The sequence below is a fragment of the Echiichthys vipera genome (assembly GCF_963691815.1).
Source record: "Echiichthys vipera genome assembly, chromosome: 7".
Lineage (NCBI taxonomy): Eukaryota > Metazoa > Chordata > Actinopteri > Perciformes > Trachinidae > Echiichthys > Echiichthys vipera.
Window position 1 is genome coordinate 26,337,543 of NC_139832.1, and position 19,841 is coordinate 26,357,383.

Sequence of the window (19,841 nt, forward strand, 5' to 3'; positions counted from 1 at the left end):
TGTTTCTCTATGACCAAATTAAGAACCATCTCTGTCAGTGCGTCATGTCCTCCCTCCTGCTCCTCTACCCAACACCACTCCACCTAAACCAGGGGCAGGCAATTATGGTCCTGGAGAGCCAGTGTCCTGCATATTTTAGGTTTCTCCCTGCTCTAACACACCTGATTCTAATGATTTGCTTGTTATCAAGCAGATGATGCTTGTCACAGTGTGATTATTGTTAGACTCAGGTGTGTTAGGGTAGGGAGAAACCTAAAACATGCAGGACAGTGGCCCTCCAGGAGCAGAATTGCCCACCCCTGACCTAAACCAAAGGCTTCTGACACAGAATCTCCTGTTGTGTGCTGCATGTGTCTGTGTTCTATATCCAAACCTGATTCTCCTGAAGTTGTCCGGAGTTCATATGTCAAAACAGCTATATAGACTTGTAGACAGCTATAGACATATTTTATTATACATGCTATTAGCCAAACATTTGGGAACCACCTGGTCTATGGGTGTCACAAATGTCATGGGTCCTGTATTTGATAAGGAGATGTTGATATTCACATTTTGTTTTTAGCATGGTGCTAGAGAAAAGCTATTAGAGACTCTAACATGAACAGGGTCCATCCTCTGTGGAGCATGAATGTGCTCAGCAAGTTTCTGAAAGTTTGATTTCTCTAATTTGCAAGTTGAAACTTTAACCTGATGGTGGTCCAATGGGACAGGTCAGGAGGTAAAATATTTCACGTATCGTCCACGCATATCCACAGCAAAATCAAACAGAACCCAACAACTACTGGGTAGGAGTTGGGGAAAGTTGGATGCAAAAAGGACCAACAGGCATCACCATTCTTAAAATATACATATAATCCCCCAAAAAATCCCCACACAGCAAAATCGGGAGTGTTAATTCAACTCTTTCGACACTTTTTCTGAGTTTATATTGTTCTCACAGATTGAGTTAAATTTACACTTTGAAAAGTGTTATTATTTTAACTCCCTAAAACTCAACACCCTTGGCCCCCCATCACATGAAAAAACGGGGCAAGATTAAACTGTACCATTCACCATCATCTGACAGCTACTGATGAAACAACATAGAGCTGACTGGTATTTTCCCACTTTCTCATACATCACAGTCATTGTGGTATGTAATCCCACCCAACTCATATTTTCTTCTCCTTTTCTTGATGATGCTTATATAATATAATATAACATATAATAATACATATACAGTGTATAATAATATATAAATATAATTAATTCACAATTACTAAATTTATTTTTGTTTTATTCTCAACATTTATAGGTCAGATGTCAGAAGGCACGTCTAAACTAGATGTTGTGATCAACTCCGTCAGGAGTGAATGTAACTCAGTCACAGGTGTAAACAATTAACTTGCTTAATTGACAATGCTGCAAAGCAAAATCAACACCCACCAACTCAAAATTATTAACACTGAAAAAACAACACTACAGATTCAAGCTTGGGTCCTCTACCAGAGGCCTGGGAGCCTGAGAGTTCTGCACAATATGTTAGCTGTTCCTAGGACTGCACTCTTCTGGACAGAGATCTCAGATGTTGTTACTGGAGTTTGCTGGAGCAGCTGTCCCATTTTGGGGATTACAGCCCTGAGTGCTCCGATTACCACTGGAACCACTGTTGCCTTCACTTTTCACATCTTTTCTAACTCTAACTCTAACTCTAACTCTAACTCTAACTCTAACTCTAACTCTTGGTATTTTCGAAACTTCTTATTTTTTTTCTTCTTGATTTTACTGTTGCTTGGTATTGCTATATCTATCACAACTGCCTTCTTTGAGTGTTTGTCGAACACCATGATGTTCGGTTGGTAAGTCATTACCATTTTGATACCTCCTTTGACCTTGGGACTTCCAGCCTATACTTGGCTTCCTGTACACTATGCCAGCCACTTGTTTATTGCGATCCATGTACCTGCCTGCATCTTACATTGCGCTGTTATATGCTGGCCTGTCTCAGGGGCATCTTTACACAGCCTTTACCTGGGGTCCTGTCTGGTATGATAGAGCCTCTTTTGAGCTCCTGTTCTTTTGCTGCCATGATTAGTGCCTCTCTGCCATCTTTTAGACCAGCCATTTCCAGCCACTGGTATGATTTCTCGATATCTACCACCTCTTCAATTTGACAGTGGTACATGCCATACAGGGGCTTGTCCTTCCATGATTGTTCCACCTCTCCCCCAGCCTCCTCATCATGTTGTGACCATATTACCTTTCTTTGATACCACCCGACCACACTTATCTAGTCCGAATGACATTCCGATGTTGCTGCCTGTGTGTGGGTGTCATTGATTAGTTTGTTCTCAAGCAAGTTATTCACATTTCATTGGCTAGTTTTTGAGTGAGTGCTTTTATCCACAAAACATTCCACATATTTATTTTTTATAATGAATACGCTTTAGATGCAGAAGAGTAATTTACTTCTCACTGTTTTTAAAAGCAGCAGTAGTGTTTTTAAAGCATGAGGAGGTTGTCAGTTATAAGAAAGTCTTTTCTCAGTATGAGTTTGATTTGCTTCAGCCAAGGCTGCTTTTCAGTGTGAGCTGCATTTCAAGAAGGCTGCAGTGTCTTCAGTCCATGCTGTAATCTATGCAAAAAAGGCTACTTTGTTGCTGCAAGCAAAAGGGATTTAATTTATTACCAAGCAAAGCTCCTTCTTTGACACTGGCTGTTCTGAAAGTTACATTCAGAGATGAAAGGCTGCTCCAATGAGTGTGCAAAAAGCAGTCATGCTATGAGAACTCAATGGAAATACTTTTAGAAGTTGAATTCAAAATGTGTTTGTGAATGTATCGGCTGTATAACTATATCTAAAAGAATTCTACTTGTGTGCATATACTGTATGTGTGTACTTCCAGGGGAACCAGTAACTGGTGTGTTAGTGGCTAGATAGACTTTGAATTGGATAATGGATTTGTCATTCAATAAGTCAATCAGCTGGCCCTCAGGGGGCTGGCACTGCTGTCAGGTCAAAATTAGCGCAGCCAATCAATGCGTAGCTCCCACTGGGTCTGGAATGACAGCAGGTCCCATCAAGGCCCTACCATAATGCACCAGTCTGGTGGTTCTAGAGAAGTCTTTGGTCTGTGATTACTATGTACTTTATTACTTATTATTATGCCACAATTGTAAAACAATTGCTGGAGGTAAAATTGGAGGTATTTGTTCTTCTTACGCAATCACAGGTATGAAAGGAATGGTTCAGCAATTTTGTAAGTGAGGTTGTATGCGGTAAATAGGCTAAACCCTAAATTTATATTAGCCACCTTAAAACAATCAATTTTACTGTAAATGTATGTTATATTGAGAATATTTTCACCTCTTTACCTGGCTTTCAGACAGAACTTCCCTCCAGTTTCCACAGAAGTTTCCCCTCTCTTTGTTTCAGCCGTTCAGTCTTCCTCTGCATAGGTTGTTTTGTATTCTCCGGTTAATAAAGGAATCCTCTTGTCTCCCCAGTGAGCAGAATTTCATTGTTGCTTCCTCCTTGTATTTGTTTATTCCATAAACCTCAGCTGGTCTGTGGGGTAATGGGGTGTTCACACCAAAGGCGAATTACGCAAATTGGGCAACAACTCTACATTGATAATCAATGTAATTCAGGCGGAGGCGGTGCGAATGGAGCTTCTAGCGCGGCAAGACGCAGTGTAAATGAAAGGGTCTAGAGCGTCTGGCGCATCTGAAACGACATAAATAAAGTTAAAAATATTGAACTTTTCAGGCGGCATCGTGCTTGCGGTAAGCGTCATCAAAGTTCTCCGTGAGACATCCAGGGGCTCACCGAGCTAACCAATATATATATAGATATAATACTGTACAATGGATATAACTATGAACTGTGTGATGTGCCAGTGCAGAGTGAAGCTGTTCTATCTACCGGAGACGGGCAGCACCTGTACAGCTTCGGAGGTTAAATCACTGACGGCCTGATTTCACTACAACACAACGGCTCTTTTAAGAGCCACACACTTCATCTGAGAGCTCATTTCTGTTCTTTTAAAAGCATCCATGTACTGGTCCACCTCTCCGTTTAAATAGGCTTGGGTCCCTAGACTTACACAGATAGAGGATCGGTGTACTGAAGGAAAGGTATAATGGCAATGTAGGATGGGGATAATATTCTAAATATAGTAGTATAGCATACATCGACATTGATTATTTTAGGTGGGCCCTTTTTGAGCTGACATTTTGCTGCAGTTGCCCCCATCCATAGCAGATTCTATACCAAAGATCGTTGGTTAAAATGTACACGTTTAAACATCATACGTACATGGTTTGCATGTCTATTTTTGTGTCTATGGTTGTGTGGTTCTGTGTTCATGGATGGAGCAGGGATGAGACACAGCTAGCAATGAGTGTCAGAGAGAGAGTAAATATGTAAAGGTGTTTTGGTGATGAATCAATCCCAGGAAGACAGATGGACAAACATCACCTCTAACTGATCTTTCCATGCATACCTTTGTAACCAAACACACACATACACACACACACACACACACACACACACACAAACACACACACACACACACACACACACACACACACACACACACACACACACACACACACACACACACACACACACACACACACACACACACACACACAATCACAGTCAGGGCCAGGAGGACGTCTCTGGGGTAAACAGATGTTCAGTGTGATGTGATTTGCGTGTTTTGATTTGTTGCCATCCGTTGCTGGATCCAAAATGGGCCACTATCCTGTTTCTGCTGCTAAGCTCCCAAAAGGCCATGCTACAAACTTAATGGCCAACACCCCACAGCAGCCAGTAAGTTCAGACCATGTCTACATGAGCACTAAAACTGCACAGAAGCACATTAAGGTTTGATTAAACATTTTACATAGATTGCAGTAAACCTGCGGTGTAGTATAAACTCACATTGCCACTAGTTAATCCTGAGCAATACAGTTATTTATATAACAAATGCTTGTTTGTTTGTCAAGCTAAATGATTCATTTTGAATAGACAATGTGTGTCTTTTTATAGCTCGTTTGTTGTTAGATGTAAAGTTATTGACTTGTGTATTGAATGCTTCTGTTATATTATTGTCAGTTATAGACACCAGGACAAAAGTTATAGGTAGACGATTGACTGCTGAAATTGTGTCTTTTGGATGCTGTAGCAGGCTAAAAGAGCTAAGGAATCCATTGTAATATAACATAATACCATACCATGTTGTGTGTACATTTCATTGACTAAATATGCCCTTCATCTTTTGTTCAGAATCAGCTACTTATCATAGTTGACCAGTGCAACATCCTTCTCATTTATCCACATTGCCACAGCGCTTTACACAGTCGGATGCTCAGCTTCTACTTCAGTGGGGGAAGCGTAGAGCGGGTTGTTCCACCACAGCGAAACTAGACGCTCATTGGATAAATGCTGGGCTTTGTCCCACCCATTGGACGCTCAGCATCTTTGGGAGTCTATGGGGCAGTGGGCTGGCCCGGACGCTCGGCTGCTGCATGATGATAGGATGAGCTGTCTGAGGCGAAATCCTTTCTTGATTGACAGCTAAATGAGCGAATCAGCGATCTTGAAGAATATACATCCACCAGAGCAATTTTCATTCCGTTGTTCAGAAATGATCCGGAGACTTTTCTGATCCCCAGCGACTTTGTCTTTGTTAAAAACGACTAGCGTTGTGTTTGGGGACTCTGTTCTGTCACTCTGCGGTTTCTTTCCCCACCAAGCAGTGGCAGCTGCAGAGCTTCTCCACCCATGAAGATCAGTCACATTCACGGGCAGTCACACTTCACAGTAGCCTGGCGCAGCAGCTCCACAACCAAGGCCGTTTAAGCAGCCTAGTTCTGCTGGGCATGGAGAGGACACTGGTCAAGTCCCTGGAAAAGACGCCTAGTTGGTACGACAAGGTCACAGATCATTTACTTGAAAGGAACAAAGGGTATAGTTTATATATCAATAAACAAACCCATTTATGATGTAGGAAGGAAAAATTAGCTTTCCCTCTTTGAAAGACCGGCAGCCACCAATGCTAGCATGTCAGGAAGGGGGCTAAACGCTCCAAAGTTAGACTAGATTTTGGTGAGGGGAAAACTGGCATGGCCATTTTCAAAGGGGTCCCTCCACCACTGACATCAAGATATATAAATTAAAATGGGTTGTGTGGGTACCCACAAGTCTCCCCTTTACAGAAACACAAACTTTATAGTGATTCAGACAATTTGGGAAAAAAATGCTGTTTTTCTCAAACAGTACAAATATGTTATTTTTGTTTTAAAATGTTTGATTCAATGAATGCCCACTTGTTTTCATCTGTGATGATGTTAGTCCTGCTTCTTTGAAACTTAAGCTCACTGTATAAAATGATGAGCTGTTGTGACCTCGGGGATAATCACAGCTTCATGAACAAACAAACTGTAGACCTAGGTCATTCAGATGATGAACGGTTTGACGAGGTATATTGACAGAAACAAAATAAACAAAAATGCAATCAAAAGTAAAATAAAAAATGGATTTTTCCGTGGTTTTTCTTTAGGTCTGGGTGTCTTAATGTGGTATTTTGGAGAAATCTTGAATAATTTTCTTAAATAATTTTCAAGTGGTAAAAAATGGTTACATTTAGCACCAGATCTGTGTAACAAACAATCCGACAATTGCTGCAACAACTTAACAACTTATGAGACATAAGTGAGCATGGGAATGACCTTCATATATTTCAATCATAATGTACTAAACCCTTATACACTTTTACAATGTAATGTACAACCTTGACAGTGCTGAATTGCATCTCAAATGAATGTTTCAGATAATGTACACCACTTCTATGTCACATCTACTGTTCATCTGCTACCTGCGCCTGAACATCCCCTGTTGCCCACCCTCAACAGTCTTATCTAGAGATTGACCATGGAAGGGTCTAGCTGGCTGGGTTGTCTAAATATATGTGTAACAAAAAACTATATCTTATATTAACTTATATAACCGACATATAGCAGTTGGAGGCCAGTTTGAGCTTTAAGTGCCCCACTTGCTTTGGCCCAGTCACTAACCCACATATAGTACAGTATACTGTCAGTTGATATACAAAGGGGTCTGCATGGAACCTGAGGAAGAATGCTCAAATAGGCTCAATAGGACGACCAGATGAGCAGTTGTCCCACATCTTGTCCTGAAACCTTAGTTTTGATTAGTTATAGCCTAATAAACATTAAATACTAATCATGGTGAAACATTATTGTATAACTATGTTCATGTTGCTCTGACCACACCCAGCTTGGTCTTCATTTTTATCTCAACTACATACTGGTAAAGTTTTGTGACTGTATCTTGTGGTTGCAACGCTGTAGCTGCGACCAAATCTCTCCACGGACAGACAGATAGACATATAAACTACCTGGCAAAATACTCAAAACCACTTTTGTGGTAAGAACAAAAATACTGAGTTTTAGTTTTGAGTTATGACTTGTGTTAGAAAAGTTTGTTTCCCCTCCTGTCCACAAGGAGCACTGTGGTTCAGTATAATTGTTGCACCATCTCCCACTCTATAAATCGAGAAAAGATACTTTCTGCTCTTTGTTTCCAAACTAACCTTCACCTAGATTCAATGTTTATAGTGTAATTGTTGCACATCTCCCACGCTATAAACAGAGAATAGACACTTCCTGCTCTTTGTTTTCAAACTAACCTTCACCTGGATTCAATGTTTGTAGGTATTCCCATGAGTTTTTTGATTTACCTTCAATGCAAGTGGCATTTTCTTTCTTTTTGTTAGTATTATTTGCTTAAGCTTTTACATTAAACTTGGGTAATCTTTGATCTTATTTTTTTAAACTATTAGCTTGTTCTGCAAATTATTATTTCAGACATTTATCGTACTTCAAAGTGCAAATATTAAACACAATTTGACCGGCCAATACAATTTAATTAGTCTCTTCCTTTGTTTGTTTAGAACCATGGCAGTTATCACGACATTCATCATGGAAATGATCCCGTCATTCAGCAATCACTTTATTCCCTGAAATAAACTCCTTTATTGTTTGCAGTTAGGTTTTCTGGTAGTTTGTGGCTCCAGTAAGAACTCTCAATCTACAACAACTGTCATGTGTTTTCCTGTTTGATGACACTGAATGTAATGCAGGGGGGGACAAGGCCATTCTCAACTTCCTTGTCCTGACTTTCACTTGTCCCCCTAAGGGTCAACATTTATCCCAACTTGTCCTTTTTAGTCACTTAGATTGAAAGCCACACATGGAGCCCATCGGGTCATGTGCTAATGTGGGGTATACCAATATTCACTCTACGAAACAAGCAAAATTATGTCCTTATCAAGACCTTATATGTTTCGCTTATCTTAATATTTATGTGTTCACACTGAATATGTGTATGTAACACTACTTGGACACATACACTTATACAAGCTGCAATGAGTAGTTAATTGCTGTTCAATTAGCCGAGTGACCTTAAATTACCACCTATTTGTTAATTTTAAATAATCGTTTAAGTAATTTTAAGTTAAATACCAGCCATTCTCTGGTTCTTCAATGGTGTCAGCATTTGCTGCTCTGTTTTAATGTAATTGTTTTGAACAGTTGGTCATACAACATACAAACTTTGATGTCATCACCAGAGTGCAATTGCAGCTGTACTAAGACTCTATGCTTTGTCTGTTCTACTTTCCAGACACATTGAGAACTGGACTGGCCTGCAGACCTTGAGGGATGTGGACATGGAGCTCTACACCGGTTTACAGAGGCTGTAAGTAGTACTACACTGATATATTACCTTGCTGGGAATATGTTTATCTAACTATCGCTTGGACCATGTGAGAAAAGCAGCTGCTTAGTAAAGATAAGAGAAATAACCTTAAAATTACTAGAATATTGTAACACAATATAAGGATCTCGTTACAAAATCAAGAAAGAAAAATGGAAATGGTTGTACCACAGTATAAACTCTAACATTACAGCCAACCAGGTGATTTCTGATCCCAAACTAAGAGCAGCTGTTTTTGCTTTAGAGAAAGAAGAATATTAGATAAAAAATAAAGATCTAAAGATAAGATAAGAAAGATTGGTGAGCTTTAAGAGGGGTTTAAGGAAATTTGTCTTTATCCTTTTTTTATGATTTTCCCTTGTCTCCCAAACTTGTTTCACAGCTGGACTTACTAGCCCTGATTAACTCTGTGAATTTAAGAATAACTGTTCACTTGTGCTTCCAGTCAGCCAGGTTTCTGCACTTAAACAGGAAAACCACCACTCAGCGGAGTTACCTCTTTTAAGTCAGAGGAGCTGTTGTTGGCCTGTCAAATAAGGTGTTTTGAGGACCTGGGTCCTGTTTCCAGATTTATGTAAATCTTGGAAGTTAAGTGTTTTCCAACATAAGTTTCCCAAAGTAGCACTTCAGAGTGGGTGCACATGCACACTGTTAAGAGCTAAAGAGGATGCACTTCAAAGTAACTTTGTGGATCCAGTTCTCATGTGCACTGTGCCAAACTACTTTAACCACAAAGCATAACCTGGGCTATAAACAATTCAACACATATGGAATCATTTAAATCAATGATTATGATAATAAAGGTCCCTATACAATGGGGATGAATATGATTTCCTTTGATTGTGCTGTGGTAAGGAAAGAAAGGAACTCCAATAAACCCCCATTTTCTATCACAGTGCTTTGCAGTCATCACTGTGATGACGATGGCAGGCCGATGTTATTAAAAAAGGGAGAAAAAGACAGAAAATCAAGAACTGTAAGGTCTTCTCCAGGTCATAAACCAAAGTGTTAGACAAATGAAAATTTTAAACTGATGATGAACACTCACATATCCCAATAAAACCCATTTTTGGTGGCTGTGATCATTTCTCCTGTTCGTACTGGCCAAAAGGAGATCCCATCCTGATATGATTCCAGTGTAGGTGATGGGGGTTTGGGGGATCGAGCTGGCAGGTGTGAGGAGTCAAGGGTGGATTTTTTTTACCCCAAAATTTAACATATTACACAAAACCTATAAAAAAAATGCAATAATATTCATGAGCCCATAAAAGAGGTCAAGTAAACAGCACTTAACTTGGGCTATGCTGACTGAACACACTGAACGGACCTGAGGAAGACTAACTGACAAAGTGGAACATAAAAGCAGATCACACTTTTTTTTGTGGGAACATAAAGTTAACATTAGCATCTAAAGTACAAATAAAACTAAACAGGACAATAAGTCTATTAGCACTTAACTGAAACAAAAACAAAAACAAACTACTCTAAGAAATACTAAACTAAATCACAATGACGTGGTGGGCACTTTGTATATTCGGACGGGCCACTTCCTGCACTTCTTTTGTTCTGATCTGCCAAGATGTCCCTCCAGCAGCAAGAACCAGCAGCAGCTCCCTCAGTAACTCAAAGAAATGGAAATTACAACAACTTAAGACTAACGTAGCTAAAGACAAACTAAATTGTGAATTTACAGATGTACAAAGTTTACTAATCATGCTAAAAAGAGAAACTAATGTAATGCCAACAGTACTAAATATACTATGAGCCTGATGTTTACAACAACATCTGTGTGTCTTGATCCACGTATTTATTACGTAGAAACAATTTCTGGAGAAAAGAAAGAAATCTAGTGAAGAAGTATAAGAGCGCCAAAATCCGCGTAGGGGATAGGGTCAGGGAGGTGCATTGGTCGTAGGATCTTCACCTGGTTGCGCCGGTGTTTGGTTCCCAGAAGTACTAAGCTAAACCACAACCTTTTTCTAATCTTAACCAAGTCATTTTGGTGGCTAAACTTAACCGTCATAGTCACTTACATGTTGCCGTTTCACAGCATTGGACAGAATGTAAAATTCTGTTAGACATCATATTAATTGTGCATGAGTTTTTTGTAAAATACCATACCAACCCGTCGATAAGAATACATTCATGTGCATAAGGTCAACAAACCCAATGTGGAGAAAATTAACTATTAAGTAGAAAAATGCATTCATATGTTCACCTGAAGTTAATTTGAGGCTTCACATTCTCTGTTACCAAAAGCGAGTGGATGTATTTCTAAGTTAGGTTCTTGTTAGTGTTTGTTTCCCGTGACAGTCTTTTTGTAACACATGGGGGACAGATGATTTTTTTCTTTAGGTCCACCCAACATTTACACTTGATTTACCTTTGAATAACTATGTGGGCAAGTGTTGCTTTAATGTTTCTTTTTACCTTCTACCAGTGGGGTATTCAATTATCTGAGATCTAAGCAGCACTATTATCTAAAAAGTTATTGGAGAAGTTACAGCTTTCATGTTTCTTTGAATGTGTTCCATCAAGGTTCAGTGACAGCTAAAAACAGTGAATTAATGCTGTAGAAAAAGAGAATGTGGAAGACACGGAGGACGTAAGTTGCATTGATCCCGAGAGTGCTGCTGCAGCACATTCACCACTCTGTGGAACGGCTCCAATCCTCCAGCTGGGTACACACACTGGCTCCTCTCCCACATTCAATCTAGCTGATTAAAACTGAGCTGCAGGTTCCTTTTCACTTTCATTTCCAAAGGAGCGGTTGTGGGAGATACAGAGTCCACTAATTGACAACAGTTGGCTGTCTTTCAGACTCACTTTAGTCATACTTAACATTTATTAGTTATGGTCTTATTGCAGACAAAGTGAAGTTCTGGTAAGTAAACCATGGGAAAAATTAAATACAACCAATGATTATTTTATCTGTTTTATATGGATGTCAGCTATTGGAAACACTGATGTGATTCAAACCCTTGTAAAAAAGGTTGACTGTGGACTATGAATCCTTATCTACGTCCTTACTCTTTTCCTCAATCCACCAATCCCTTTGTCCTCATCAGCTGATTTCTGTTGAAGAAAACGAACCATGTGTCTTTCTGCTACTTCATACTGATGACAAAGCAGGAGATCTTAATTGAATTTGATTTGATAGGGATGAGATTTTAACCACACAGTAGGAGGCAAAAAGACTCAGAGGGAATGGGTGATACGCAAAGAGAAGAAATAAGTCCTTTCTGTCCTGGACTGAACATCAGCCAATGGGCAACGGTTGCTAAAATGTGTTTGAGACGCAGATCCTCTAATAGCCACCAGATGGTGACTCCAAAAAAAACCTCTTCACATATCAGACCATCCTCACTAATAAAGTCTTTAACTTTAGTTTCTAAAGTGACGGCAGCTTATTACAACTATGTATTTTATCTATACTGGCTGTTATAATCATGGCGACAAAGTATAAGGCGTAACAAAGTCCGCGTAGGTAAGAGGTCAGGTTGATGGATGGGTCAAGCAAACACAGGTGTGTCACCCAGGAGGCCGCTATAATAACTCACAAACGTCTTCGAAGGTCTTCTGGAGTGTGCCTTATTGGTGAATTTCAAAGGGACACTCCCATAATGAGTACTGAACTTCCATAGAGTTTGGGGACTTGCAGATTTAAAAAAGGAATGGTCAGAACTGCAACAGTAAGTGTGGGTCAAGCTCTAAAAACATAGCATTGTCCATTTCACATAATGAAACCCTTTTGTGAGAGCATCCTGCTATGGTAAATGTCTATCTGGCTGTTAAGTCTGACGTAACACCCTTTCAAAATACAAATCCGGTTCCAAACGCTCTGTGGAATCAGACAACAATTGCCTAACATGTGAACAATTACAATCACCTCTTTTGTCAGTTTGACTTCTTTTATATCAATCGAATGTTGTTTTTTAAAAACTCAGATCTGTTCAAACAACAGGGAACACAGCACTGCGGTGTTGTAGTTGTAGTTGTAATAGTTATAGACCCGGAAATCCTATTTTGAAAGGCCGCTACGTTACGTCTTAACAGCCGCTCCCTCAAAATCCACTCAGGTGCTATTTCCATTTCAGTAAAGGGACACAATTTTGAAGTCCAGTATCCAGTTTCTTTAATACATCTCTTCTCCGGAGCCACAGAAGGGATGTACTACTAACTAAAGCTGTTTCCTCATATGAACCTCAGACAATGTCAGGAGAATCTCTACTAGTCCAGAGTTTCTCACAGAATGTCTAAGATGTGTTCTTACTTACTGTAAATATCGCGTCGCTTGCTTACAAATGTCACATTTTTGTTAAAGTGAAATTTCGGTGTAAAATCATGCCAGGCTCTTTTTAGGCAAATACACTTGTCAAATAAGCCTTTGAGACAATTTTTTTACGTGCACAAAAAAATGTCTTGATGGCTTATTTGATGAGTGTATTTGCCTAAAAAGAGCCTGTGATGATGTTACATCGGAATTTCACTTTAATCGCTTCAATTGCAGGTAGCAGCTGAGGCGGCTAGCTTACTGAACGCTAGCCCTCGGCTCAGCCTACTCTGTTGTTGTGCTAAATGAGAAGTTACGCTAATGCTAACAGGAATCTGAATGCTTTTAAAAGAACAGAAATTAGCTCTCAGATGAAGTTTGTAGGTCTTAAATGAGCCATCGTGTTGTAGTGAGATCAGGCCGTCAGTGATTTAACCTCCGAAGCCATACAGGGTGCTACCCGGTCTCTGGTAGATCAAACCGCAGACACGCTTCACTCTGCAAGGATTTCTGGCAATCTAGATGCCTTAAGGCAAGTTGCTGCCATCCACCACAGTTCATAGTTATATCCATTACAGTCTGGTTTTCCCTAAGGACTGCAACAATGGCGGCTTTGGTGATCCCCTGGATGTATCACAGAGAACTTTAATGACAATTACCACAATCTCTACACTGAAAAGTTAAAATTTTTCAACTTCAAATTTTTCAACTTGAAGGTTCACTCACGATGAGGCGATGGAGGAGATCAATGCGATCAACGCGATCAACACGATCAACACGATCAACACGATCAACACGATCAACACTTCATTATGTCGCCTTATCGCCCGAATCCCGTTGATGGAAGTGACATCACGTGTTATTGTGTCATTTACATTGATTTTGAATGGAAGCTTTTTGCTTTCATCACCTCCTCCATTGCTTTTGGTGTGAATTCCCGGTTAGGAGAGGGGTGGGGCCTGGGTGGGTGACAGGAGGGAGGACATGATGCGGATTACAACGCATAGATGGAGATGGTTCTTAATTTGGCTCTGGTGGTCTTTTGAATATCTCTGATTATAGTTCCTGAATGTGGTCAGCTCTCCAGTTCGATATTTACATTGGTGTCTAAATCTCTGTTCACCGTCGGAGGTTTGTTTTCTTCCGCTGTCGGCAACAGCATGATATAAACATCATCAACACTCCTCATTCAATGTCTGTATATAACCTAGAGAATGGGTGGCTGTATTCACATATGGACCCACTCAGTTTACACAGATTTTTTACAAGGTAGCTGGCAGGGTAAACTCCCTTGTACATTTGATGACTGGTCTGGCTGAATTGAACATGAGTTCTCACATACAATCCCGCCGGCATTGTCTAGAAAATATCATGTTTGCAGGGCATGTGTGAAAGAGGCTCATGACTATTGAACACGTTCCCTTTTAGAAACAATTTAAAGTGTAATTCCGTTGCATAATAATCCCATGGTATTTTTCAGAACTTAGGTGCAGGTGTTCATAAGCCATCAAGACAGTTTTTATTGTGTATTAACTATCAATGGAGAAAACTGGTAGAGTCACTAACAGTCGCTAACAGCCGGACCTGGCTAACACTGATTAGCTCTGGGGAGTACGGTGAAGGCATTAAAACATTTTAAAAAAATAACACCAAACCTCTGCAGTAGCATGAGAAGAGTCTCTACACATAAAACAAAGCACCAACACCGTAGTTAGCAAACCTAGAGTTTATTAAAAGAGTGTTTTGAAAGACTCACCTACTGGCCCACCGGTGCTAGCTCCTCTGGTAGTAAAGTCCATACAAGTCGATTAGCAAATGCAATCCAAAAGGAAGGAGCCCATTGATGCTTCATTTTATGTGTTGGGACTCTTCGCGTGCTACTGCAGAGGTTTAGTATTATTTTGAGCAGAGTTAGTGGTTAAAAAGGTGTTTTAATGCCTTCACTGTAATGCCCTGAACTAATCAGTGTTAGACACATGTGGCTGTTACACTAAAAAAAACTGTCCCCATGGCTTACTTGATGTATGTAAGTGCTGAAATAGACCATAGGATGATTTTATGCCGGAATTACACTTTAACTGGAATTATATATCATATGTATGTTAATTGACTGGCTGAATGTAACTGACAACGATGACAGCGGGTGGGAGCTCTTACCTTCACGATGTCCTTTCAGATAGCTACAGATCATGTCATACATGCTATATTCAAGTTTTTTTTTTTTTTTTCTCTAAAAAGATCAATAACTGTGGCAACTTGTTGTAATAGCAAATGTTTCTTTCTTTTCTTTGGTGATTGTTCCTGTCAGTGTCTTCTCCTCCTTTAACTGACAAGACTTCAGAGTGAAAGATCAGGCCTCTTATTCTCCCTTCTGTGTGTCTGTCTGTTATAGGACTATAACGAGAAGCAACCTGCATATGATCAATGCTCGTGTTTTCTCCAAGAACCCCCACCTGCGTTACATGTGAGTACACAAAAAAGCAACGATTAACAATTTGTCTTTATACATGAATGCAAAAATGCACACTGTCACTTATTCCTGTTCTTGTGTGTAAATACCTGCATATATCCTGGAAAAGAGAAGATACACGTAAAAACAAACCTTTGTGGGACAAGGACAACACAATGATGCTGTCAGGAATGGGGCTTTAATTCCTTATTAATGCAACAAATAAATGGACACTTAAGAGTAGTTAGATGATCCTTTAGAGATGATTTTTCAATTTGCAGCTTGGAAGTCATGGGATGTTTCACGTTTTATAAATTAAAATGAAAAATATTCACAAGTGTAGTTGTATTTGGTGTGATGAAATGGTGACTTTCCCTGTTTAGACGAAGACAATCTAGAAAGGAAACGCAAAAGGGAGGTCGCATTCTCACTTTTTATTCTGCGTTTAGACGAACGTCTTTGGGGGGAAATCTGTGTCCATAGTGTGAAATTCGCTGTAGTATGCACGTCAGGTGACTAGGTGGTGCTGTGAAGCACTGCCACACAACACCACCCAGAGTTTGTGCATGCTTAGAAACTTTCTTCTATGTACCTTATAGCGGAGTAGCAGGAGTCCTACAGTGTGACAGGGATCTGTGTCCTCCCATCCAGGCAACTCTCATTCATTCATTCATTCATTCATCTTCAACCGCTTATTGGGGTCGGGGTTGGGGTCGCGGGGGGACTGGAGCCGATCCCAGCTGACATCGGGCGTGAGGCGGGGTACACCCTGGACAGGACGCCAGTCTATCGCAGGGCACATAGAGACGGACAGAGACAACCATTCACACCTAAGGGCAATTTTGTAGAGTCATCAATTAACCTAACACGTGCATGTCTTTGGATGGTGGGAGGAAACCGGATAACCCGGAGGAAACCCCAGCAGACACGGGGAGAACATGCAAACTCCACACAGAAAGGCCCAGGCTGCGAACCTGGAACCTTCTCGCTGTGAGGCGACAGTGCTAACCACCACACCCCCTTGCAGCCCTTGAATGTCCAATTGATGGAAATAGTCTGACATGTTTGTCGTTGTTCTCTGATGTGAGCCAGCGTGAGCAGATCAGAGCAAACTTTTGTGTTATTACCCCTTTACACACAAACACAATGTTCGAGCGTTATTAAGATTTCCGCTCTGCAGGGTGGTTTCACTTTTTTGCTTTTTTAAGCCCCAAAAACGCCTTTGCTGTCTTAACGGAAGGCACATCTGATAAAAGATGTTGTTGTTTTCACCTGTGAGCGTTGTCGTGTAAACAGGGCCTTAGTCATGTAGGTTCATTCGAATACTACTTCAATATTAATATCTTTATCTTCCCCTTTATTCCTCTCTTCACTTCTAAAGTCTAAAGTCAAAGTCCCTTATAACAGCCCACATGTGCTGCGTACCTTGGATGCTCTCAGCAGAGTGTGACCATTATATCAAATTGAAGGTGCTACATGGGTGACATATGGGCCTGGTCCTTCACAGCTCAGATTACGTATTTCTTATGTATATGCAGCTGGTCTTTTTTTTTTTTCTTCAGGCAGCTCTGCGGCCCAAAAACTACATATAACTGTGTAAAAAACAAGTAAAATCTGTTATATCTCATCTAATATGTAGAGGTGATTCTAGAGTCTCTTGTCTCTCGAACCAGCGATCTTCCCCATTTAGCTTTGTTTAAACTGAATCGTGTACATTGCATGCAACAGGAGTAGGTGGAGTCAGGTGGGGCCCCCTTAGGGAGGTCAAGTCTACTGTCATTCTAAACTTTGCTCGTCACTGCTGTAGTTTAAAGTTTGGTAGCCCTTGGGGGCCCCCTACTGGCCTGGAGCCCCAAGCAGCTGTCTGCCTTGCCTGCTGGCAAACAGCACCTCTGGCAAGATGAGGCAGCACAGCTTCCAAACCCTGCAGTACCAAGTGCATTAAAGCTCAATGGCACACAGTGAAGCTGGCAGCATCCACACACCATCGATGGAGTCTGTGTAGTAGGTAAAAAACTCCCACTGCATCCCGCCTACTGTAGGTACGCTGTGCGTCAGTTCCCTATGTAGTTAGGCTGTAAGTGACAAAGACAAAGTGATAAATCTGCATGTGTATGCATAGTTATGTTTGTTTGCAGCCTTTGCTTACAGCATCTTATTAATCTTATGTAGCACTGTGTGAAAATGTATCTCGAATAGTAACTGTGGAAGCTTGCAGATCTGACAGCCATCGTTGGAGTTTGGGGAAATTAGTCCGAATTATCATTGTTGACATTGTTGTGAGCAGAAAAGGCAATAGCGGATCTGCTGGAGAACATCAACTCACAATCTGTCTTATGAGGTAACCTGATCTTGCAGAGCAGGGAACAATATGTCAGCCGACATGCTCCTGTTTTCTGTGTACTCCAATATTTGAGATGACCTCACAAACAGTGGTGAGTGATTTTTCTTACATCAAAGTAACAGTGGTTTCCAAAAGCGTATCAAATACATCCAGAGTTGCCAAATTTGTGTGAATGCACCATGAGCTTTAATACTTCTACACATCACCAACGGTTGATTGCTTAAGTATTTCTTTTGGGTTAATCATGGACACCTTTATACCAACATTAGCATGTTTGTTTCAATGAGACTTCATTGTTGACAAGGTCAAGGTATGGATGGTATGGGTTCCTGAGTTTTCTTGTTTTAAACTTCAAGTCTGTTTTTGTTTCTAAGAATCAATAAGGGATTTGCTAAAGAACTGGGACAGTAAGCAGAATCGATACTGGCATCTGTACCAATAAAATCGCATCAATCTCCATTTCTAGATGTGGGTTTACCCATGCAACATTGTGGACAAGCTCACATTGTACTGTAGGATAGCACACTTATAAGTGCTACTTTATATGCTTGGAATGACATTTCCTTTGTGTTTCTATGCAGCAAAGATTTATGTTCCCCTCCACTTACCCGTACAGCAGGCAAAGGTAACATTTGTCAGGGCTGCCCTTGTGTATAAGTAAGTAAGCTGTGTTCAAGGTGAGGTGGCCCATAAACCAGGGCTTAATCTCCTGTTTCAGTGCAGAAGCCTTAATGGAGCACTGCAGCCAGCAGGGACCAACACTCTAGTAATGACTTCTTATAACACATTCATGTGTCAGTGTGTTGTTGAACATGCTGGCTGTGAAGTATGTCCACAGTGATTCAGGGTTACGTCTTATAGAATCATGATACAATGCTGTGCTGAGTTTCCATCTTTTATATGTGTCTGAAGTTATTAGAAAAGCTCACATTATGTCACACTTTCTACATTTCTACGCAAATTAAACCAAACCAAACTGCGGCTCGTGATCCCTCAACTGCCATTATTCCACAGCGGGGGAAAAAAAGTATTTCTCACTGGTTATTAGATTGGATTGGTTTGATTCAGGGCTGCCCCAGTTGTCTCTGAAAGATACTGATCTGCCCTCAGTGCAAAATGTACAGTCAGAAAATGTTGGGTTTTTTTTTTGTCAGGATTTCACTTCTTTGTGTTTGGTGTATTGACCCTATCCAAGAATAGCATGCTGAAGCCCTTATCTAGGACATACGAGGGCATTTGCATGATCTTCATTGGATAATGGCAGGTCACAGAAACAACTACCAATATCTGAAAGTATATTGAAATGTGAAATATTGAAATAAAGAAAATGACACATGTTCACAAGCAGATGGTGCTAAAATTATGTTGAACGCGTTTTTGCCTGTAACTCCCACATCATACCTTGCACATTCACAATTTATGCATCCACGTGTTCCCTACCTACGTGAATCTCAGTATATAGGCCACGCCCATTTTCGTCTTAGACTTTTTTTTCGCAGGATCGCAATATATGCAAAAGCTACTTTTTTGACTCCTCCTAAGCAGAGTGTCTGATCAACATTGAACTTGGTATACGTATTGTTTGTATAGTCCTGATCAAATTTATCAAAATAATTTTGATAATCTTATAAATGCAGAAGTTATAAAGGAACAACTACCTGTAGATTACATTTAAAACAGGAAGTGCTGCGTATCTTCTCCAAATTGTGTCGGATCAACAAAAAACTCAGTAATCTAGTTTACAATGTCTTACTGAGGCCTGCTACAAAAGTTGACACCAACCGACCACATGGTGTCGCTGTTATGAAGAATTTTTCATATCTTAGCAATTCAGAACAAGACAATTCAGATTAACAAGAAATTTATGTCCATAGCGCTATAATCAAGGAAAAGGTTTTTGGCCTCTAACTTCCATATCGTATATCGCAAATTTAGATGTCTTAAATGTTTTCTGAAAGGCGCTGATTCTCGGTATAAAGACCATACTTTG

At 40.3% G+C, this 19,841-nt stretch overlaps 1 protein-coding gene across 1 annotated transcript in view; it reads left to right on the plus strand.

Annotated features, from left to right (window-relative positions):
• Nucleotides 1–19,841, plus strand: part of LOC310949617 (NT-3 growth factor receptor-like) — a gene marked incomplete at its 3' end in the record, with an annotated part of 217,476 nt that overhangs the window by 41,501 nt on the left and 156,134 nt on the right. Inside the window, exons 2-3 of the mRNA XM_083917114.1 lie at nucleotides 8,693–8,767; nucleotides 15,451–15,522. Of these exons, the coding sequence (XP_083773240.1) occupies nucleotides 8,693–8,767; nucleotides 15,451–15,522 (147 nt within the window). The remainder of the gene's footprint in view (nucleotides 1–8,692; nucleotides 8,768–15,450; nucleotides 15,523–19,841) is intronic.